The 23,058-nt window shown below is 44.7% G+C and overlaps 1 protein-coding gene across 6 annotated transcripts in view; it reads left to right on the top strand.

The window, feature by feature from the left end:
• Nucleotides 1-905: 905 nt before the first annotated feature.
• The window catches only part of CAPN6 (calpain 6), an 80,972-nt gene continuing 58,819 nt past the window's right edge, over nucleotides 906-23,058 (top strand). For 3 of the 6 annotated variants that reach the window (XR_008825435.1, XR_008825436.1, XM_056359506.1), the window contains exons 1-3: nucleotides 906-1,115; nucleotides 8,646-8,731; nucleotides 9,552-9,726. Coding sequence is in view for 4 of the 6 variants with exons in the window: in XM_056359506.1 (XP_056215481.1) it covers nucleotides 9,562-9,726 (165 nt within the window). In the remaining 2 variants the exon portion in view is untranslated. Of the gene's footprint in view, nucleotides 1,116-5,760; nucleotides 6,156-6,259; nucleotides 7,011-7,105; nucleotides 7,195-8,645; nucleotides 8,732-9,551; nucleotides 9,727-23,058 lie in introns of those variants that run through there. The other 3 variants (XM_056359508.1, XM_056359507.1, XM_056359510.1) reach the window with 3 other exon arrangements.

Genomic DNA, 23,058 nt, shown 5'->3' with positions numbered 1-23,058 from the left:
TTCATGTCAGACTAGTCCAGATGTTTAGGATTTACCCAAAAGGGAATTGGGGCTGCATGGAGTACGGAATAGTTTGTTTGACAAACCCCGTTTCTTAAGAATTTATTTTTGCCCTCTTTTTTTTTTTCTTTTTTTGTTTTTTGTTTTCCCCACAGCACAGATAAATGTATTGTTTTCCAAGTTCTACCCTATGTCATTACCCCTGTGAAGCGATATTATCTTCCTTTACTTGCACAGGGAGAGGGGCAAGGCAGGATGAGTGCTTGCATGAGGATGGGCAGGTTCATGGAGGATCAGAGATTAAGCTGGTTTGCAGTGGTGCAGAGCCCGGGAGCAGCTCAGCCTCCTTGGGGCTGGGGACCTCTGGAGTCTCTTCTGTGGCTCTCCCTGATATGGCTTTTTCCTCATTCAGGTTGTTTTCTCCTCTACAAGTGAAATGGGAGCAACAAAACTGGGCAGTTGTAGACTGTGAACAGTCAGGCCAGGAGAAAGTGCCCAGCAGCATGCGAGAGCCATCCCTGGGGCTGCTACAGGCTCACCGCAGTGCTCAGTCAAGGGCACAAAGCCACCCGTTGCGTTTGCCTGCATCTTCTGATCTGCGTGACCCCATCTGGCTGCAGGTCCCGCAGAAGCCATGTGTGATTCTTCCCTGCGGCCTGGCCAGGCCGTTATCGGAAGGGACGAACTGGGGCGGAGGCATTGACACTGGCTTTATGCAAGTCAGGAGCAGTGTGCAGCCTAATAAGGAATTTTATTTTTTTTTTCATGATGCACATTAATCTGCCCTGTTTTCCATACAAAAAAAAATGCCTGCAGCTCTTGCCAAACAGCCTTGCCTCATCTCCTTCTTTAAAAGTTTGTTCGTAGTTAGAGCTGCAGTCGTAGCTAACACGGTTTACCGGGAGTAAAGAAAGCTCTGCGTTTCGGGTCAGCTCGGGAGCTTTCCTGGTGTCCCTGTGACTCACCACTGGAAGGGTCATCCCGAAACACACCCCCCTGGTGATGTGATCTTGGTACAGCCCAAAGAGTCCCAGGTTGAGAAGCACAGGGGATCTTTGTTTGCAGGAGTCAGTTTGGAGTTTGATGTGCTCAGAGCAGGGACAACCCTCGGCCAGGTAAGTGCCAGAGGTAGCCTGTAAACCGCTGTTTACTTGATTTGCGCCCTTCTCACCCCGGGAAAACTCTGTATTACTACTAATGAGCCCTTCAGCCGGCACAGTGAGAAAATACTGTTGTCTACTGCAGTAATGTACATTTCTTTCATCAAGTTGCATCTCGACTGTATGCTAACTCTGAGCCAAGCACTCACTGTGAATTATTGCAAAAGCATGGTTGCTCTCGTTTCTACTGGGATAACCAGTCTAACGCTAGTCTTCTCTCTGCAGGCATCATTTAGCAGTTACACTGAGTAAAGGGGCCAGGCTGATAAAGTGCGATTTGATCTCAGTGCTCATACAGTTCAATTCTTCACACTGTGCCTAATATTCCAAAATACTGTCAGTTCTTGCTGTGGATTCTTTCATTGTGAAATTCAAGTGGGTATTTACATTTTTTTTGCCGTTGTTGTTGTGAAGGAGAGATTTTTATACTATGTCTAAAGTAATAGATAAGTGGATACATAAAGTAGTGGCCTAATAGGGGGTTACCTATTAACTTTTACGAAAAGGCAGAATGGAGAGATACTGGAATTCTGAAGAAAGTAGTTTCCTGTGGTTTCAGCACAAAAGCTTAGCTTGAATGAATCAACTGACATTGCTGTTAGCATTTTCTTCAGAGCTTGTTATAGACCTCTTGACTTATATTAATGTTAATTGTAACAATTGGCATTTACCACACTAACTTTTTTTTTTTTAATTTCAAAACTGGAATTGTACCTCTTTGTACTTAGCTTCAGATCTGTCTGCTCTTGAGACTATAGTGGAAGCCACTGAGGATCAAGTTGGTTTTTTTGAGTATGCAGACACCTGAGCAATTTGGAAAGTCCTGTCTGCCTGCATATCCTTAAAAACGTGTCCCCTAGCCACTTTGTGTCCTTGCTAAAAAGAGAGATTGGTTTAACTAAAGGGTCAAGCTGTACAAAGACTGGATGCTGTGCAATATACGCAGCCCGAAAGAGGAATCCTTCCACTAGAAAAACAAAGTGGCAGCATAAAATGAGCAAGTGGCAATTGCTGTCCTGAAGCAGAAATGGCCACCCAGAGTAGTTGCTTCTGAAGCCTGTTGAAAAGTGAGTGCATGCTCACAGTGCTGGTGCATGGTTGTTTAGAAAAACATTTTAATCTTGCTTGTCAGCTGCAGGCAGATGTGCACGTGTTGATCTGTATTGCCATATATTCATCCTTGTACTGTCACCCTGGCTGGTCCAGGAGTCGGAGACCCTCAGGATCCAGATGTGTGGAGGGGTTTGAATTTCTGAATGCTGGCTGAGATCTAGCAAGGGACTTGAGCATCTGCAGTGGGGATGGAGGGAAAACACTGGGAGCTTACGGCTAAGGTGTAGTCTAAAAAGCTTGAGTCAAGCTACTGTTTAATGCCTAAACTGTTAAGTGCCGCATATGCCTATAGCTTGTGGACTTCGTGTGTCCTTAACTTGGTACGTGCTCAGTACAGCAGAGCTGCTCAGTGCACTGTGGCTTTCCAGATGTGGCTGACAAACAAGCTGTGCCTCTGGCTGGTTCCCTCAGGTCTTGGCGCACGAGGCCTTCCAGCCATTTGCTTGTTGCATGTGGGACAGGACCAAGAGACACACAAAACTCGGGTGCAAAACACCCCAGTTTTCTAGTTCAGTTGAAGGCAGCAGGGTAGCATGTGCTGCTTTTTGACAGCAGTAGCCTCTGCTTGAGAGCACTTGCCCAGAAGTGTTCCGTGTTTGGTGTGAACAGAGTCACTCTGCTGGGGTCCCCTTGGGAGACTGACCTTGGCACCCAGCCGCAGCCCTTCCCCGTCGGGCACACCTGCAGCGGGGGGAGGTGGACTGGGAGGGTGGCTCGGCTCGGCTCGGCTCAGCTCAGCTCAGCTCCTGGTAGCCTTGTTCTTACAGCATTTAGTTGAACTGAAGGAAAGGAGCCCTGGGGGCTTGTTTCAGCTGGCAGTGATCTTTAAACATTTTAGCTGTTGAAGGTTTCACCTGAAAACTGATCAGGTGAAGGCAAAAGTCTGCCCTGCTGGTGACCCCGTTCCTTTTAAAACTTTTGCTTTTGCCCAATGGGAGAGAGAAAATTGTTAAAAGCTATTTCACAGGCAGCTACACTGGGATATACTCTCAGAAAAGGCAAAGAGGGGAGAGAGGGAGTAAAACCAGAGTTTATCTTCTCTGAGTGTGTTCTCTCAGGGCTTTTGAGTGATTTTGACTGTGAAATCAGCATTGTACCTCTAAGTAATCCTATACATGCATGCGTGTTGATTTTGCTCATTCTCAAGTTGAAAAAATCTCACGCACCCCTGGCCATCAGCCCTATAAATTCGCTTCTGCTCATGCCAGATGGAGTCCTACCCCTTTGGCATAATCACCTGTAAGTGCAGCTTTTCTCAGGTGCTGTTTGCTCCACCTGTCCAGCCCCAGCACCATCAGTGTGTGCCCCTGAACGCTGGAGCAGCTGTGTTTCTTCCTGTGGGATGGGGGGGCTGCAGCATGCAGCTAGCCAGCACCTCACCCCCCAAAGGGCTGCAGAGCCCTGACTCCAGCACTCCTTCCCTGAAGGGCCAGAACGGGCTTGCATCTTACCTCACCAGGAACGGACTAGAAGAGAGGTGAGAGAGAGAACAGACTAGGAAAATCAATGACGGGGTTCCTGGTGGAGCTCCTGCTTGGCTCCCGGGCTTATGGGGGGGGCAGGCTTGGTCCTGAACTGCTACCCACCCTCCTGAGTCCTCTTGCTTGGACACAGGCTTTGCAGTACAAACTGCATTCTGGCTCCCAGCTGAAGTGTCTCTGTTCCAGTAAGACCTGAAAGAAAAGCCTAGTAAAGCACTGTGATGTTGCAGTACGAGTGTTGTGATTAATTTTATTGTAGTAAAGCTTTGGTTTGTAGCCAGATGATTCTGCCAGTCCTTGATGCTGTCCATGAAAGCAATATGGCCAGTCCTGTTCCTGGTGTCTTGTTAGTCTCCCCTGTGTTTCTGCTCAGAAGTGGTAGGATGTGGGCAGATATTCTCAGACAAAAATATGTGAGTTTTCCTCTCTCAGTTGTAGTGCTAAGTATGGCAAAACTGCACAGCAGGACAATGTTGGCACCTTTCTGTTTCTATGAGAAGACAAATGCTTGTGTCTCCTTCCCTTGGCCAATCCTTGAGCTGAGCTAGACAGAGAAACCTTTACATGTGCCTGTTAAAGTACTGAGTTACAGGCCATAAAACAGTCAGATTAACCTTATTTTGTTCAAAAAATCCCAAAGCTGGATGAAAGAAGGGCTAAAGCTGCACAGTCATGGTATCCCTAGAGCCCAGAGCATACAATACAACTTGGTATTTCATCCAGGCCAGGATGGGAGAGTATTGCCATCCAAAACAACTGAGAAGCTCTGGGACCATGGTCATTAATACTGGACCGGGTGCTATTAAATTATCCTGTGCAGCAAATTTGATCCAAATTGAATACACTCTTACTAATGCAATTGCATATCTACACGATACAGATTTAATACTGACTTTGTACTTTTATATTGGCTTATGCAGAAGAAGAGAGGATACCCGATCCAGCATAAAGACTCCCAGTGCAGTAAGCATGTTGAACTGTTTAGAGAATTTGGATGAGTAAATTTCTCCAGTAACAATGCTCTGTGTTATGGGCACTCATGCTTCTGATGCATCGGTAGCAGTGGAACAGCCAAGATCACAAAACCACAGCATATGTGAAGTGGAAACTTTTCAACTGCTTTAAATTCCCCCGCATTCTTAATACAAATTTGCAAAGTCACTGCTTTGCAAGGACCTGTGATCATTCTGCACAAAAAGAGAAGGCAATAACCTTTTCCAGCTGGAGCCCTGGAAGTGCCTTTAATTAGTTTTACAGAAAATGAGTTCAGAGTAATTTAAAGCTTTTGGCTGCAGGGCTGCTTTTTTGGAAGCACTCACTGATTTGATTGCTCTGAAGCAAGCTATGAGTTTGAAGAAAGAGATACTTGGAAAAATACTAAACTATGTTTGCTAACAGTTAAATACTTGAGTCCTTGTTTTGCTTTTACAGTCCAAACAGTGGCTTTGAGGTTTGGTGATGTCAGTACTGAAAGAACAGTTTAGGGTTAGGAGGGTTTTGTGCATTGTCAGGACTGGTGCACAACTGCAGTTAAAAAAAAAAAAAGAGAAACCCAAGGACCAGGTGTTGGTTGTTGTTATTATTGGTAAGGCTACTGTTTGCATGAAACAAAAGCAAGCTTGGTACCTGCAAATGGATAATAATCTTAAAACAGGGATGCTGCCCCAAGATACGGCATATGCTGTGTGTATCCCTTCTGGCATCCCTCCGTGGTCTTCCTGGAACAGCAGGAATGCAATCCTGAGGCTGGGGTGTGCCTGAGCTTGGGCAGTTTCATCTCAGGATCCACTTACTGGAAGGGAAGGAACAGTTTCATGTGCAAACTGTGTTCAGCTGCGGCCTTAAATACTGCCCGAAATGCACTTTGCCCTCTTAGTCCTGGTGTTGTGCATGGAAATTCCCAAGTCCTGCAACTGGAACAGAGGAGCGGGATGCGTGGTAAAATTTATGTTGTTACAACACACCAAACTTCTCCCTTGAAGAGGAGTTTCACTTAGAACAGAGGGCTCGCTGCAGCTGCTTGGCAGTGTTTGCTTTGGGGAGTGAAAGCGCTGGGTTTTGTTAAGGCAAACCCAGCTCTGCCGTCCCTGTGCCCCTCCTGCGGGGATGGGAGCGGGAGGGATGCTTTTGCCTGCAAGCTGGCTCACTGCTGCGGAGTGCAGTTGGCTTAAGAGCCGCCGTAACTTCTCTCTTAAACTTGTTACCCTGCGTGTTGCTTAGTTAATCAGTAACAAAAACGGGCTGAGATGACTTCTGTTAGTTTTTGTGTGCTTATTGCATGAATTTAATGGTAGTGATGGTGTAATTTTCCTTTACTCGCCTGTTTGGATGGTTAGTCCGTCGTGTTTGTTGTGGATCTTCTGTGTAGCAGCTGGGAAGAGAAAGGTTAAGACAGGAAAATGTAAGTGTAAATAAATACCGTTGGGTAGTGGAAATAATACTTGACACTCATCTTAATGCTCTGGTGAAGAACTGGATTTGAAGTGAATGTCCCTTTAATTTAAGGCTGCTAATAGTGCCAGGAGCTGGTGTTTGCCACTGTGTTGAATGTGACTTAGCTGTACTCTGGCTGGCTGTGACAGGGGAAAGCATCTCTGAGTATTAACTGTAAGTAAAGATGTCATGCTTCTCCTGTCAGGCTGAGGAGGGGACCCTGCGAGTGCACCCTGACTGAAAAGGGGACCTGCACTGCCTTGTCTTCACTGTTCTGCTGAAATCCTTTTTTGAATCAAAATAGGAATCTCAGTGGAAAAAAAGGGGGTCAGAGAAAGACTTCAAAGCTCAGTGGTTGAAAGCTGAGAGATGTGAGGCCTCCTGTACCCCTGCTGATATCAAGGGGGATTGCCATGGATTGCTATGGAAACCCTGGGGGCAGCTGTGGAGCCCTTGTGCTGCCCAGAGAGGTGAAGCACTGGGGAGCTCAGCTCAGAGGCTGGAAAAGATACAAAGCAAAACTGTAACTGTATATGGTCAGGGAAATGTAAGGGAAATCTTGCAAAAATGTAAGAATGGCTGACCTGTACAGCTGTTGGGGTTTTTTTCCCCCCTTCCCCTCTCTGCTGTCCCTCCCCTGGAGCAGTCCCTTTCTCTCCACAGAGCAGCAGCAGCAGGTCTCTGAACTGCGGTGCGGTATTTTTAGGACCTTTGCTACACTGTGCATAGCATGACAGCGCAGGGAGCCCTGGGAAGAGCGGCGGCCAAGCCGTGCTTGGCGTTCTCTCTGCGCTGCCTGTACCTCCTGTCAGCTGGGCCCGAGGTAAAGCTGTTGGGTGCGGAGCGGTGGGAGCTGTGCTGTTGTGTACTGTGAGCTCAAGAACGGAGGTGGGAGTATGGTTCCTAGTTTGGAAGCTTCGAGGTTCAGCTGAGTGTCAAAAAACGGGAGCTGCTTCCAAAACAAACCTTGGAGTGGGAGCCAGGTGCCTGCTGTCTGCCTCAGCCAGGTTAGGCCATATCCTGGTAGATGAACACCCCAGGAGAGGAGGGGGCTTGGCTGGGCTCCTCCATCCTCAGTGCTCAAACCACTAGGCTATTTTCTAGAAACTGCATTGACGTTCTTTACTGTGAACTTTTCAACAAGAAAAAGAGACTTCTGTTGTGTTTTGAAAGGGTGGGTTTGAGCTCCTACTAGTTCTCTAGATGGTGATGGGACTTGGGTTCAGCTCCAGAGCTCGGTGTCCGCTGGGCAGATGGCAACCGGTCCCTTTCCGAAACACACACCCAGTCATTTTCTCAGGATGGCACAGGGATCCAGGAGAGGGACAGGTTACCAGCCTGGCCGGAGACGCTGCCTTCTTGTTAGTGTTCCCCTTGGCGAGTACTGCCTCAGGGAGCCCGGGCTGAGGCCAGTGGCAGCCCCATCTCCTGTGCTCTGCTTTTTGACCAATTTCTGCGCATTGCTACGAGACTGGCTGTTGTGTAATGGGGTGTTAATCCTGGAAGGACTTGCATTCCAGTCTGGCAGATAGAAGGGGAGAAGGGGTGGGGTAATGAGGTCATTAAAGACCTATCTCTGTGAATTAGGCAGTGACAGCTGAAGACCTTATCACCCAGGGGCTATTTTAAAAACAAGCGTGTCTTGCAAATAGGCGCAGTTTAGAATGTTAGTTAGCTCATGGGGAATTTTTAATAGGCAAGAATGCCACTTAGCATGAAATAATCTATATCCCACCCAAATTACCCAAACTTTTTTTTTTTATTGGGTTTTTTTTTTGTCCTTGAGCTATCCTTGTATAGTTGAGAATTTGTTCTGCACTTGCATTTGAAGAATTGTTTGTGGGGGGAAGCAGGTCTCTTTGCCTTGTCTTGGGAGGCCATCTGCCAAGTGAGATGCCTTGTGACTTTTTTTTTTTTTTTAGGGAGATAATCAACAAGAAAATAGCCCTCAAGAAAGGGAAATTCCTAAAAATGGCATAGTATCAGTGAATTTTGGTTTAGAACAGTTAATTTCAGTGTAGGTTAGTTTTGTTGGATCTGGATAACACTGTTCACTGAGGAACCCAGTTCTGGAAGGGGGTGAGGGGAGCATGTGTGAGTGAGTTTAGTTAAAACCATCCCCAGGCTATTTTGGTCACAGTAACTTTTATTCACAAGAACAAAGACCATGGTAAATTTGGCATTTCCAAGTGTTCCTCATTACCCTTCTCTGGTTTGCCTGTTGTGCTTGCTTGCATGCCTGGAGAAGCTTGTGCCTAGCTTGGTTTAGTTTTCTGCAAATTTGTGGATCTCATCCAGTTCCTTGCTGCAAGCAGCTCAAGGAGCATGAACTGAGATCAGTGCAATGGGACACAGCAAGTAGGCTGCTAGGAGAGTGTGATGCCATGCTCCGTTGTTTCCATGTTTGATTCTTATGATCTGACATCAGGGTAACCTGCGTTTGTCTTTATTGCTGTAGATAACTCGAGGAAGAGGAGATACATCTCTAACCCCTGGTGGGAAAGAAGAGGAGAGGAATTGATGCACAGGAGTGTTCCAAACACAGTAAGTTCAAATACTCTCTTCGCCCCCTCTCTTGAAATAGAGGTAGCATCCCTCACATCCCTCAGACTTCAGACTATCCTGGATGATTTCTGTAGCTGGATTTCTGATTTGTAGGATGTGTTTAAGCAATTTATTTGAGCTCCATGGCTGTGACCGTAAACTTACCAGGTCAAATAGTTGTGGTTCTGGGGACTAAGGCCTGAGAGCCAGTTTGGGGTTGTTGTTGTGAGGTGGTTGGTGGTGTTTGTTTGGGTTTTTTTTTAATTCTCATCAATTATTTGGAAATATTTGCTGCTTCTGGGAATTCAGTGCCTTGAAATTTAACGTAAAGTTCAAAGACAGTAATACCAGCTGAAGTATTGTCACTTAAATTAAGATGGAGAACTGTGGAAATCTGGTTTTAGTTTTCTTTAGGTGTAAGAGTTGGAGTAGATAATTAGAGCTTTAGTGGCCAGAAGAAGAAGGTAGGACAGAAAGATGGTCCAGCCCTTCACACATGGTACAGACTGAGAGCCAAGTCCCACTCTGTTACCTTCCCAGTCAATTAGACAAAGCAAAGTTCTAGTTTGGTGCCTGGTCTGGACTCTCTAATGTTTTTCCTGATAAGACTTCTGTTCAGCCAAAAATACCATCCTAATGTATAAGATGATTTGGGGTTTTTTGGTTTCCTAGTCTACTACTTAACATAATGTAATTTATGATCTGGGTTTTTTTTTTAGAACAAGTGATGTGCTCTGTTGTTAAAGACCAGTGAGGGGTGCAATCTATGGACTTTAAAGAGCCTTCATAATTTGCACAAATCAATATTCATCTTATCTAGACAGAAAGATATGCCTTCCTCAGTGCAACTCTTCAGAGATCAGCAGTACCACGAGCTGAAAGGGCAGTGTATCCAGCACAGACGGCTCTTTGAAGATCCAGAGTTTCCAGCCTCGGATGAGTCCCTTTTCTATCAATCAGCGCCACCAAGGAAAGTTGAATGGAAGCGCCCAAAGGTAACTGGTGCTCTCTGTGAGGAGGTGCTGTTTGTATTGTTCCACTCCTGCCGTCTTCTCTGTGCAAACACGCGGTTATGTGAGTATATTCTCCTCCCTTTTTTCCATTTATTTCCTGTCACGGTGAATGAGACAGCAGCCCCTCTGTGTCACGCTGCTGTCTGAAATGAAAGTTACAGCTTGCTATAAAAAGACAAAAATGAAGCATTCTGTGCAGCATAATCATGCTTTTTATGGTTGATAGCTCTCTAATAACAAGCAGCACTGTGAGGTGACTCCAGCCATAGTGATGTTTAAATCAGCCCTCTATTTAATAAAGAATGCCAGTAATTAATTAGGAATACCAATAATAGATCAGTCAACACAGGAGTATATTCTGTAAATAAATTCTTCATTTCCTGGGTCAGTCTGCGGATATGTACCTGTCTAGGTTGTTGTATTGACAGAAGTATTTCAGCAAAGTGTCGCAGTTCTTAATTGATGTTTGTCTTCCGTACCTCTCACTTCCGAGAGCCTGGTGTATACCCACATAATTGCAATATAAAATCTGAGCTTTGGCTGTCCAATCTACTGTGTCCCCCCACAAGTCGCCTCTTTGGGTTTTTTTCTTCTTCTTTTTTTTTTTTTTTTTTTTTTCCCTCAGTTAGCTATAACCCTTGCAAAAAACACTATAGAAAATTAGATTTTATTAGCCAAATAAGTAGCATCTTCCAGCCTGGAATACTGGAAACAGTATAGGATTATTGTTCATCATTACAGCTCTCCGTATGTTTTCAGAGTAACTTGTGCCTTATTAAAATATATGGGGAAAGGAAATCTCACTGTAGCAAGGGGAAGTTTCTCCAATCTCAGATAGCTGGCTAGTTCATTTGTATGTATAAGCAAATGATTTGCAATTTTTCTTGGAGGAGCGGGTAGGAAAGAGAAGAGCCACAGTCTGCCCAGCAGGAGGTCTATCTGAGGCAGCAAACGGTAGGGCACCAGTGGTGGAGTGGTCTTGTTACACTAAAAAAATGCTGGATATTGCTAACTGCCACCAATGGAATGAGCTGAGAACCCTCATTTATCAGCCCATACCCACTTTCTAGTCAAAGCAAATGAATTAATTTCTGTTCCACGGGGAACTAACTTGTGCTTCCAGAATCAGTTGGTTTGCTCTCTACATAGTGCCAAAAATAAGAGGAAACCATGTGCGTATAGTTGGCTGCCAGGTTACCTTTTTTATTAACCATAAAGCCCAGCTACGTACAGGTCTTAAGAGCTTTGAATGACTTCTGCAGTATAAGACACGATGCTCACAAGCTGCTCCCAGCAAATACTCAACTACACAGATGCGTAGCTGATGGAGAGGGGAGAAGGTGAGTTCCCAAGAGGTGTCTAAGAAAACCTTTGTTCTGTAGTGAACTTGATACCCTCTTTCTCAGCTGTTTTTCAGAGAGGTTCTGGTGAAATTTAGCAGCAAGTTTTACCCAGAGAGAACGGAGAGTTTTCCTTTCTTGATTGATATTGTCTGTGGTCTCTGCATGGCTATGCTGAAGTTACAAGTCAAAGGCAAAATCCACTGTATAAAACCTCAATTACACACCAGTGATTTCATATTCAAAGTGAACAGCTGTTGTCTGTACACAACCAATAATGCTTATGTCTGTTTGCCACTTTGACTAGCATCTTAACAGGAAAACAAACATGTCATCTGCTTCTAAGTGTGACTAATGTACTAGATGTTTCAAATTTTTAATATTACTTATATTTGGGGTCTTTTAGTTGGTTTGCTGTGAGGTTTTATGCTTCACATATCTTGCGTTTATAAAGTAGTTCACAGCCATAAGCAAATAATTCAGAAGAACACCAAATCATTCTCAGCTTTGACAACGTAGCTTTCCCTCGGAGAGTGTAATCTGTTCTCATGCTCTGACAAGTGTAATGAAGAGGACAGTGGAAGCCTCTAGCCAGATGTACACAGTGGTTTTACCCTTAAGCATGATGAATTTGTCCTTTACTTCACCCGTATCCACTTCTGGGATTAGGGTTAATCTTCTGGAAGCACAAACTTGGGTGTCTTTTCTTAGAAAACATGATGCCAGTGGCAATGTGGTCTACTTCGTACGCAGCTGGTACTGTTCCCTGTCCTCTGTAACAGGGTATAGCAGACGAGGCTGACCAAGGCAGCACTGTATTTGCCAGGATGACATGTTTGTTTTTTCTTCTTTTTTCTCCTGGTTGTGATCATTTCTCTCAGCAGCTTCAATAATGAAATGTTAGCAAGCAGAGCGAAGGTTGCTTTCCTGTTTCTCATTTTAGTTTTCCAAGTAAGACATGAGACTAAAGAATGGGGAGAATGAATTTGGAAAAAATGTAGGCATTCCAAAGTCTTTGGGTTTATTTTTATTTCTGTAGTGCTTTCCTGTTTATTGGAGTCTTTCACCCCCTCCTAGAAGAGGAAGTACCATGCAGCCAGTCATAGCAAGGTCAGAGAAAGCTTTTGTGCTTCCTAAGAGATGTGAAGCAAGAGCTAGTCTCTAGACAAGGATGCCATTTTAGGCCATTCCTTTGTGCTTGTGTTCATTCAAGGCGGTGATCAGTGGTGTGAAGTCTGGTCGAAGGCCAGTAACTAGCATTGTACGCCAGGGTCAATATTTAGTCCAGTCTCATTCAGCAACCTCAGTAATGAACTGGATGATGATGTAGGGGCATTGGACTAGATGACCTCCAAAGATCTTTTTCAACCTCAGTCACTCTGTGATTCTGTGTGCCATTCTAAAGCTGTGCCTTCCTTGCTCTCCTTCCTTGCTTCAAGATAGAGCAGATTTTGGGGCCCATGTGGGGCTGCTCCTACAGATTTGTGGAGAATAGCTAGAATATTCCAGTCTTACCCTTCTTGGGTGGGAGAGGGAGTTGATGCCTAGGAGGTGGTGGAAGCTGCCTTTGTTCTCATGGTGAGCCTGTTAGAGCATCTTGAGAGGGGCTTGTCTGTGCAGCAGAGCAGAGGTGAGGATCTATTTCCCAATGTTTGTTTATGGGTTGTCTCTTCTCTGTCCCATGCAACTGTATTGTACTCTACGTTAATTGGCTGAGTGCTTAATTGTGCTTTTAGAGCAACGGGCTCTACAGAGTATTTTCTTTTTTGGGAGGGAAATGGCCTTGCGATATGAGCATAAGGTGAAGGCCAGAACTGTCATCTACCTAGACAGATTCTGAGCAGGCCACTTAGTCATCTTGCCTCACTAACTCACGCAGTAAGTACAGCTGTGCCTCCCCCAGCCACCCCCGAATGTTTATACAGCATCTTGAATGTGAAGGAGCTAAATGGTGATATCCTGGTTCCTGTCCTCCCGCCATCTACACAGGCAGTGGGTAGCCTGTCCAGGTGCTAGTACTTCTATACTAGTGCAAGCAAGCAGCTTTTTGGCTTTAGACAGCCTGTGTAGCTGTCTGAGCAGCTGGGGAGTGCTGCCCAGCACACAGAGCTGGAGGATGCCGCTGCAGTTGCATTTGCTGGTGTTGAAATAAGTACACTTGGGATCTGTGAATCTAAAGCTTTTCTGAGGAGAGGTGAGAGCCGGTATTTTAGTTTCAGATCACAAATATGCTCATACTTTGTTCAGTTACCCAGAATGGTTGGTGGTGGCCAGACAGAGCAAATGCTTAGGAAGGCTATCTGTGTAGTCAAAAGGGTTTTATTCTGCTCTAATGAAAAAAGGAGTATAAGTGAGAGAGAGGAAGAGGTGTAAAGGGTTTCTCCTACTTTGTTTTTGTCCTTGGATCTGCACCTGCAATGTTAAATATGTTCTGTTTGCTCATTCCAGTCAGACTCACAACGATAGGTCATTAACAATCTGACATTAATTACTTGTTTTGTACTTTTAAAGTCTCTTTGGGAAAGAGGAAAAAAGACAGGGTAGTGTTACTTCTGTGGCACCCCAGTATTAAGAAACTGGCGAACACAAAAGGCACTGTGTAATTACCATGCAGTCTCCCTAGGATGGGGTGACTTTTCAAGGAGCGATGTTACGGAAAGATCATCCAACAAATAAGAGCACTGCATGCCGCTCATGTGCAGTACTGGGTCTCGGTTTCTTGGGGTGCAGTGTGGTATGCAGCTGGCAGGCCAGGCTGATTATACACAAGACCTTAGGTGTGTGTTTGCTGATAATGCTGTATTTCAGTGCTGAGTAATAACCCCAAAGGTCTGACCCCACCTGGGATATCTGATAGAGCTGGCTGAAGCGTGGAATTGGCAAGTTGTAACACAGTTCCATATTTTATTCTGAGTAGAAAAAAGAAAAGTGAACGTGCCAAAAGATCTTCCTAAAGATGAGCTTGGACCTTATTTTGCTGTGTTTCTATATCGCCTTCCTTTGTGACGCTCCCCACACCAGTGATGGGTTATGAAAAGTACCAGTAGTATAAAAATGCCAAATTGTTTTTCACTTCTGAGGAAAAAAGTCTGGAAATATTGGACATGATTTTGTAGAAAAAATCATCTTTGTCAGAGTGACATTTTCTGACAGAATTGTTGACAGATGACACAGGTGTCAGACTGCTGGCTGTGATTTCCCTGGCAGTCAGTGTCTCGTCCCCTGCCCTCCTGGCCTGCTGCAGCCCCGGGGGGGAGAGGGCCTGTCCCCACCAGCCCTTTGGCTGCTCAGCCCAAGGCAGTTTATGAGGACTCGCCTTGCCCAAAGCATTGGATGCTCATAACAGATGTCTGATGTGGGGCAGTCACCACAACTCCCATCACAGGCAGTGAAAAGGCGTTGATGTATTTAGGGTGTGATTCAACTGACATACCTGAGATGTTGGCTTTAGGCTGAGATGAATCATACCCCACAAGTGCCTGGTCTCTGCCAGCCATAAGTTCAGAGGGTGAATTCATGTGTTTATGCCAACAGTATGAACCTTTGCTGGTGTTTCAGGACATTGGGCTTTGCTAGTATCTCAGTTCCTCTGGCCACTTGTAAAATAATAACTGAGCTGAGCATGACTGTTTCGAAGGTGCAGCATCTTCCAGAGCCCTTCAGTGTGCAGGAAGCCTCCTTGCTGTAGCATGTCTTTATGAGGTACAGCTCTTCCCTCCTTTGCCCCTGACACCACACAGGGAGGTGCTCCCACTGTTCCTGTGCTGTTCCAGGCTGTCACTGAGTATGAGTGGGGTCAACATATCTCCAGCTTCCTACTGCAGCATCTGCACTTGACCCCCTTGCATGGCATGAGAGTCGAGGTGTGGCCTTCCCTCTTCTGTTTGCTCCACACCATCGCAGAGGGGCAGTGTCTGTGCCTGTTTTGGGGGAAGACATGCAGGGGTTGATCAGAACTGCCCTCGGGCAGAAGGGCTCAGTCTGTGAGCAGGGATTTAAAAATGGCTGATTTTGCACAGCCATTTTCAAGAAGCACTTTTAGAACCTAATGCGGAGCTGAAGGACTCTCCTTTTTAGAACCACCTTCCCCACCCCATCATTTAGATCAAAAGCAGTAATGTAAGGCACAAAACACCTGAAATTTTCTGTGGGGAAAATCTGCTGGCTTGTTAGAAAAAGAGGAAGAAATAATCCCCCTCGTTGGTGGACATTTTTTCTGCCCATTGATATTAGTGTCAAATCTTGCTCTTTCCCTGGAGTTCCATCCCCTCTGCCAGACTGAAGTGGGGTTGGGAGTAGCTGTGTCCTGCCAAGAGGCAGGAGAAGTCTCTTGCCCCCTGCTATCTCTGTTGGCCCTGGGATGTCTTTGGCCACCTGTCCTGGTTAACCCCTTACTGAGGGCAAACATATTTCTGTGTGGTGGTCCTGGTTGTCAGCTTTTAACAACAAGCAGCTCTAGTGAAAACGCCTGGGAGCGACAGCCACTCTGCTGAAGGGCTATTTTGTCTGTCTTTTTTCTAATTAAACCTCGAGTTTGTCTCAATTTTTTCACTGAACACTGACCTTGCAAAAAGTATTAAATCCCAAGGACATCTTTGTCAGCATTAAGCAAATAGCAGTGATCCCCCAACCAGGGCAGGCATCAGTGTGGTGAAAGAGTGGATAAGCTTGCTTCAGAGATAAGCAAGGTTCTTTAGTTATTCATAGAGGAAAATAATAGTCTGATCCTACAGAATGAGAGTCTTATCATGTGCTTTCCTGGTTTCCCTGCTTGACCTTCTGTTTTATAAACTCTGGATTTGCTTTCATCTGCATCTTCTCTTTATGAAAGGGCTATGATTGTACCCTTATGTTCTAGGAAGACAGAGCTGGTTCTTTTTCAGCAAGACAACACAGAAAGTCACTGTGTGACAGTACTGCTGAACTGCTTCCCAAGAAAGCCCTCTTGTGTCCCAGGCCACAGGAAGGACTGTTGCTGTGCTTTATTAAATCCCCGTTAACTCTCTGGTGCCAAAGGTCAGGTATCTGACTGGAAGTGGAGAATTGCATTCTCATGGCCACTGCCTGCCCCGTGATCCTGGGAACTGTATGCCATCGGCCCAATTCACCACTCTTCTCACCAATTTTCCAATGCTTTCAGGAGTGGTTATCACCATGGAAGAGAAAAGGATCAGGAAAGAAGGCACTGTGTTCTGGAATGGTACAGCCATAGGAATAGACAGAACAAGTGTCTCCCCAGCTGCCACACTGGGGAGTGTGGGATGAGCGTTGGTGACTTATTCAGGGCAGTGTGAGGGACCAAGGTGCCAGAGAACGGGAGCTCCGACGTCTGTACCTACAGGTGTTTCTTGACGGTGGCACTGACTTCTGTTTGTTTCTAACTGGTGGAAAATGATCAGTTGTCTCAGGAGTTAAAACATCATTGTATTTGCTGATTTGAACCTTGGAAACCTCCCCCACCTCTGTACCTGTCTTGGAAGGTTTTCCCTTCTTTGGAAGGCAGAGGAGGCTTGGGGCATGCCTGCCTGAGTACTCAGTCTGTGTTAGCTTTACATATTTTGTACTAATGTTGTTTATTCCACATGTGTTCTCAGTGACAGGATTTGTGGTCACAGTAAGCAGTCCTCCAGAATGTTTAGCAGTATTCCAGTCATAGATTTTGTGGAATGAGTGTCACGAAAGACCTGGCTGTCAGGTGTAAGCATGCCTGTGTTAAATGCCCTTCAAAGATAACGCGTGGCTTCATCATTTGATTCCTCTGTCTCTTCTGTAACTGCATCCCTGCAGTTTAACCCTGCTTTCCAGTTTGACTGTAAACCAGATCAGAGACATCTGCTGATGTTTGGGACTATGTGTCAGAGTCCAGTAATACATGCAGGAGAGGCACTGGGGAGGGAGGTATCCTGGCACTGCGTCTGGATTTGAGCAGTTGCCCAACAGTGCGCTGCAAGAACAGTTTCAGGGCATGGAGCACAGTGACAGTTCATTGCACCCTGAGGTGTCTGCCGGGGTGGGGGGCCTGGGGATAACGCAGAGCTGGAGGAGAGCGGAGATTGAAGGGGAATACCATCAAGTGGCATTACAAAGTGGTGGCAGCTCTTAACAGTACAGCGTAGTTACATTGCTGCCTTCTGTGTGACAAACAGACTTGATTGTAACAGCACCTGTGAATAGTGACACTTCTCTGCTTTGCCAGATTCCCTCCCCACGCCCCCAGTTCCCTTCTGGAGCATAGCTCCTAATGATCACTTTTTCAGATCTGAACATGTTTTTTTTCCTGCCTTCAGCCTCTTCTTTCCAGTTAAAAATATGGAGCCATGCCAGTGCTCTTGCTTAATCAGAGTGGAGGTTCCTTCCTACCCCCACTCCTCGCCCCCTCAAGCTTTGCAGGATCTGATTCTTGTTCTTCTGTGAAAATATGATTTATTCTGCAAAGGCTGCTGACATGTCCTGAAACAGACAAAGTTCTGGTTTTCGTTTTCCTGTCTGTCCAGAATTGTCCACGTTTCTCTGTTGTTGGTGGTTATTGACTCTTGTTGAAGTGCACATGAGCACAACTTGTGAAGCGCTGTGTGCTGTGACATTTGTGTTTGTACTTGAAATACTGGCATGTGTGGAATACGCCTGAATCTAAGAGGTGAGGAAATGTGTTTCAAAGTGTGGTGGTGAGCCTCTGCTTTGAGGGAGCTCATGAATCCTTTTACGTGCCTCATACATATGGAGGCATTGATGGGAATACAAAGATGGTTTCAGATTGTAGGTTGCGTGAGCCACACAGCAGTGTCTTGCAGCTTGCTTATTGTGCTTCTCTGGGACGCATAGAAGAGGACTGTGAAAGACTTGGCCTTGCACTAACATGAAATAAATCTTAACTGGCTGCTTCTTCCTTTTGTCTGTAACATCCTAGATCGTAACGCTGTGGTTGTCCTCCACAGACAGACCAGGTGAGCCTAAGGTACCAACTGTAACCTTCAGTGGGTGACTTTCAGACATTGCACTCTGTTACTGGTGTTGTATGGGGCTCCTAGACAATTACAGGGCTTCCTGGATTATGCCATTTGTCATTTTAACAGGCATTTTTGTATGTTGTAATTAGCTGTGATTACATGAGTGCCATAGCAGGGAGGCTATTTGCCGTTGTTACAAATAGTTTTACTCTACTGTTAAAAGCAGATTTAGCTTGTGATCTTGAGCTCCAACTTGTTCTCAGCTGTGGAAAATATTGTCGGATTGTCTTTGCTAAACATACACGTGTGCATATATAAAGGGAAGGATTGGAGTGCACCCTAATTTTTATAGAAGAGCATAAGCCTTGCAGACTCAGAAGAGGTGTAAAAGGTCATAGGTGAAGTAGGTTCTGGCCTAAGTTTAAACCCTTCATCTTAAATAGGAAAGAAAGAACTAAATGGTAGGAAGCAGACTGCCCTGGAAGATAATCAGAGAGGTTGATGGGAAGGTTTCTGTAACTAATCATGTTATCTAGGTTAAAATCGTGGAGGCGGGAAGAAAACTATAGTCCTCTAGATATGATGCAACATTCTGTTAGTATGGAGGGGGGGTGGGTCAGGGGACAACAACAGGTAGACGGGAAACCACCAGAAGAAAATTATTTTTAAATTATGGTAAGTGATCTTTTCTTTCCTCATTAGCTGTGTACACAATGAACTGTGTACCCTGCAGCCTCCTGCAAATAAGTCTGGCACTGCTGAATTTGATAGTGTTACAGCATCCTCGTGCTTGATCGCACTGAGCCTGGCTGCAGCCATCTGTCATTCTCATGCAGGTGTTGATCTGCAGAGGAGAAGTAGCTGCTTGCCAAGGGCTGCTGCTGTAGCCCCGGCACTGGAAGGAAGGACAGGCTGCTCCTGGGGAGGAAGGGGTTAAATCCAGCCCAGCTGTGGGAGCTCAGATGTTGGCACAGCTCCCAAAGATGCATGTGGCAACACAAAAGCATGCTCTTCATACCCGTTGCCTTAGCAACTGCACACTCAAATGGCAGGCACTGGCAGTTGGATCCGGCAGAAGATGATGCAGTTGCAATTAAGTTTAATTGTCTTCACGTTGTTAAGACTTCATTTTGAGCTGGGGGGAAGGGATGGGGTGATGGGTGAACATTAGTGATATTAACAATGAACTGCCACCCATCTGAGATTCTGGCACAGACAGGACTTCATCATGCTGTGTGTTTCTTTAAGGGTAAAATTAATGCTGGCACTTGGCTTCTGAACCTTGTTTTTTGCTGGAGAGGCTAAAAACTCTGCCTCGAGCTTCATTTGCTTAGTGAATGTAGATTTAGTGGAGTTAGCAATTTTCTGTACATCTTGGCTATCGCTGTTCTTGCATCCTGGTGATCCACAGTCAGGTTTACAACTGTGGAACTGGGCTACTAGAAGGAGTGTCCAAAAGTGGAGGGCAAGGTCTTTCAAATCCAGGTCAAAACAAGTCTTGGCCTTACTGTACGGCTGTAATTCTGGATCAGCTGTATTCAGAATCTGCTTTCTGGTTGTCTTTTTTGGTATAATCAGTTGGTTTGGGTTATTGGTTATTTTCACCACCAGCTGGAAATGTTGAAGAGGGGTGGTTGCTGCCTGGTTTTGCCCTGGTGTGCTGAGACAGAGGTGGTCAACTATGATTTGATGCATGAGAGGTACATGTGAATCCACTGAAATTCAATATATTATAAAGCACTTAGCAACACCCTGGCATTTCCTCAGTACGTTGAGACTGATGCTTCCCATGCTTTTCAAGCACAGCAACACTTAACCAGTCGTTGCTTAAAATGGTTCATGCAACTGGGTTTATTTGCTCTCAGTTGCAAGGTCCTGCTCTTGTCTCCAGCTGCATTTCAGAAATGGTTTTCAAGCCAACTGAATGTTCATGACAAGTCTAAGCAATAAGGCCTTTTACTCATGGGACTTCAGTGATGTGAAGGACCAGGTAAATGTGGCGTGCTAAAACCACAAGAGAAATAGCATCAGGAAGTACTGTCTTGGATACTTTTTCTGCTCCTGGAGAAAGCATAAATACTAAACCGTCTGTCTGTATTTTGAAGAGGATATTGAAATCCAGAAGTTACAGAAATAGTAAGGATAGGGGTGAATCTAGATTTAGCATTTGGTTTAGATGTTAATAATTTCATCTACTGATTTGTACCTGAAGAGAATTTTGGTTTATGGGTATGAGAAGAGTATTAGTATGTTAAAGCGGAGGTGTTCTGTGCACACAAGACAGACTCAGCGAAATGCTGTGAAAGGTATGTTGCTGTGCTTCTGCATATGCCCCTTTCCTTATGTGAGCGCATCGCATTTAGGTTGGTTGGCTGGGAGGCTGAATACGTGCGGTTGTAATGGTGCTTTCTGTTCTGATATGGAATCAAAATGGACCTGCTGAGATTTTTCAAGGAATTAAAAACATGAGCACAAGCAGGCAAGCAACTCTCTCCATTCCACCATAACTCAGTGCTTTAAAGTGCTGCATGGGATCTTATGGATCAGATCTTCCTTTTGTTGCTTCTCATGCTTTTCACCAGCAAATTGAGCATTTGTGGGAATTGTCTGGGTGCCTGGAATATAATGGGGTGGGAATATCTGTAACTTGTGGCTGTAATGTGGATTACAAAAACTTTACTGCTGGAAATAATGGAAAAAAACCTACTCTTAATTGTGTACCTTTCTTGTTCCCACAACAATAAAGTCTTATCAAATTATGTTAACTAGCTGTAAATTTAAAGATGACACTTATGAAGGACTGGGATGAGTTGATGACTGAAAAACAGGCTGAGTGATCGGACATTGGCAGCTTCAAATTTACTGCCATGGTTAGAGAGCATATAGAAAATGAGAATTAAATGGATCTTGATATAATTTTATTTTAATATTTAGTGTATTTTTAAAGAAGCTATTTAAATAAAATACATCAAGGCTTGAATAATTACACTGTGGAATAATATAGATTGGTTCTTGCATCAGTGAAGAAAAAAGTGAGTTATTACTTTATAATTCACTTTCCTGTCATCTTATGTTGTCAATTATAATAGTGACAACCTAAATACAGTGATAAACCTAAATAACTATGCTAATAACTTAAATACTTGCATTACATACTAATCTGCAGAGATCAAAGAAGTAACTGGAATCTGTTGGAACTGGAGTTCTTGTTCTAGCAACCTGGAATATACATTTTCATATAGAGGATCATAATAGAAGAACATTGTCATTATTACTGCTACCCTAATATGATCTGGTTATAATTTAAAAAGTGATAATAGTTAATTAATTAGTTAATTTCATTAATAAAATTAATTAATAAATGTAATCCTGGCTATTCCAAGTAATTGGTCTTTTGAGAAGTGAACACTTGGGAAAAAAGGAGGTGGGAATATTCAGTTGAAATTTTAATATTTTTTTTGTATGTTGCAACTTTCCCCCAAATACACCAATAAAAATTAAATGTTTCTTGAAATTTTTTCTTGGAGGCAAGGAAACATTTTCCAGCTACTAAAGGGACTTGCCTTGCTGATCTTCTAAGGTACTTGGAACAGCATGTTCTGGTGGTGTCCAGCCAAGTAATTCCCCGAGAACATTGTGGGCTTTGTTTTGTTTCTTTCTTTCTTTCCTCCATTATTATTTTCCTCTAAGGTTTTGAGGTGTTTTTTTTGCTTTGGTTTTTTTTTTTCACTGATCATGTTCTGAAAAGAAAATGCCTTCTCCCTTTGCAAGAGAACACACCTTCACGTGTTCCTCCCCTCCCTGTCTCCTCTCTATCACTGCTCTTGTGTCTTCCTTCTGGTATTGTTTGCAGAAATAAAGGAAGCAAACTGTCCAGGCAAATCATCCAAACTGCTGTTGTTTGTGGTGGTATAGCTGATGATCTAGATATTCTGAGAGTCATGCTGGGCTTTTCCAGCCCTTTTCTTCTAGTATCTGTGCTTCAAGACCTACTTCTAGGATGTGATCAACATAATAATAATGCTGCCTTGCACAATAAACAGATCTGATGTGGCGAGGGTATTGGAGCATGTGTGTTTTGAGCTCTTGTTATGGTGATCTGCTTTGAGTTTAAGGGAAAGGGGTGCTTCCCTCAGGAGGAAGGAGATAAACCACCGAATTAGTGTTACCCTTTTCAGGCAGAAGAGTGCCCAGACTGGGTGTTCCTGACTTTCATCAAGATGCTGTTGCTTCTGTATCTGGGATGTGCTGTGTCCACCTGCTTTAGAAATCAGGCAGATAGAGCTGGTAGCCAAAGTGAATTGAGAGCAGAGGGAAAGACCAGAGCCAGTGTGGTGCCCTGGCAAATGAGGGTAGGGAGCTACACGCAGCTGTTTCATACAGTCCATTGCTCTTACTTGGCTGAGAAATGGCAAAGGTGGGGGTTTTCTGGGGAGTGTGCTTGTGTGTTTCACAGCTGGGAGGAGGTGGGGTTTTTTCCCAGCTGTCTAGAAAAGGGAGAAACAAACAGGAGCATTTTTGTTCCATTAGACATGTAAAACATAGTTGACAGCTCACAATATCTGAAAGCACCCTGAGGAAACAGGGAGATTCCAAAGGAGGCACTGAAGAGCATACAATTTCGTCTCCTGTGTTTAAGATGAACGTTATTATTCATCTGTTCTCGTTAGCTCGTCTCTTACAGAGTCAAGTCCTGTAGAGCAAAGGGAAGGGCCTTTATTACCAGAGTACAAGACAGCTCCACAAGATATCCCTCCTCAAGCACTTGAAGGGCACGTTACATTGATCGCAGTAAAAGGGGAGCAGACTGGGTGGGAGAGCAGCCTCAGTCGAAGTGCCCAGGCTGTGGCCGCTGTGCTAGTTCATGCTCAACATGACACTGATCCTTTCACAGTGGCTGTGACATGCTCTGCCGCAAGTCCTGCCGCCTCTTCCAGCCGGTGCTCTGATTGGAGTTTACTGTCAGAGGTTTGGGCTCGAAAATGTGAGTTGACTTTGTCTGCAGATTTGGCCTGTTGTTATTCTGA

This window comes from Falco biarmicus, chromosome 14 (genome assembly GCF_023638135.1).
Source record: "Falco biarmicus isolate bFalBia1 chromosome 14, bFalBia1.pri, whole genome shotgun sequence".
NCBI classification, from domain to species: Eukaryota; Metazoa; Chordata; class Aves; order Falconiformes; family Falconidae; genus Falco; species Falco biarmicus.
Note: the sequence above shows the minus strand (reverse complement) of the source record. Positions and strands in the feature narration are given on the sequence as shown.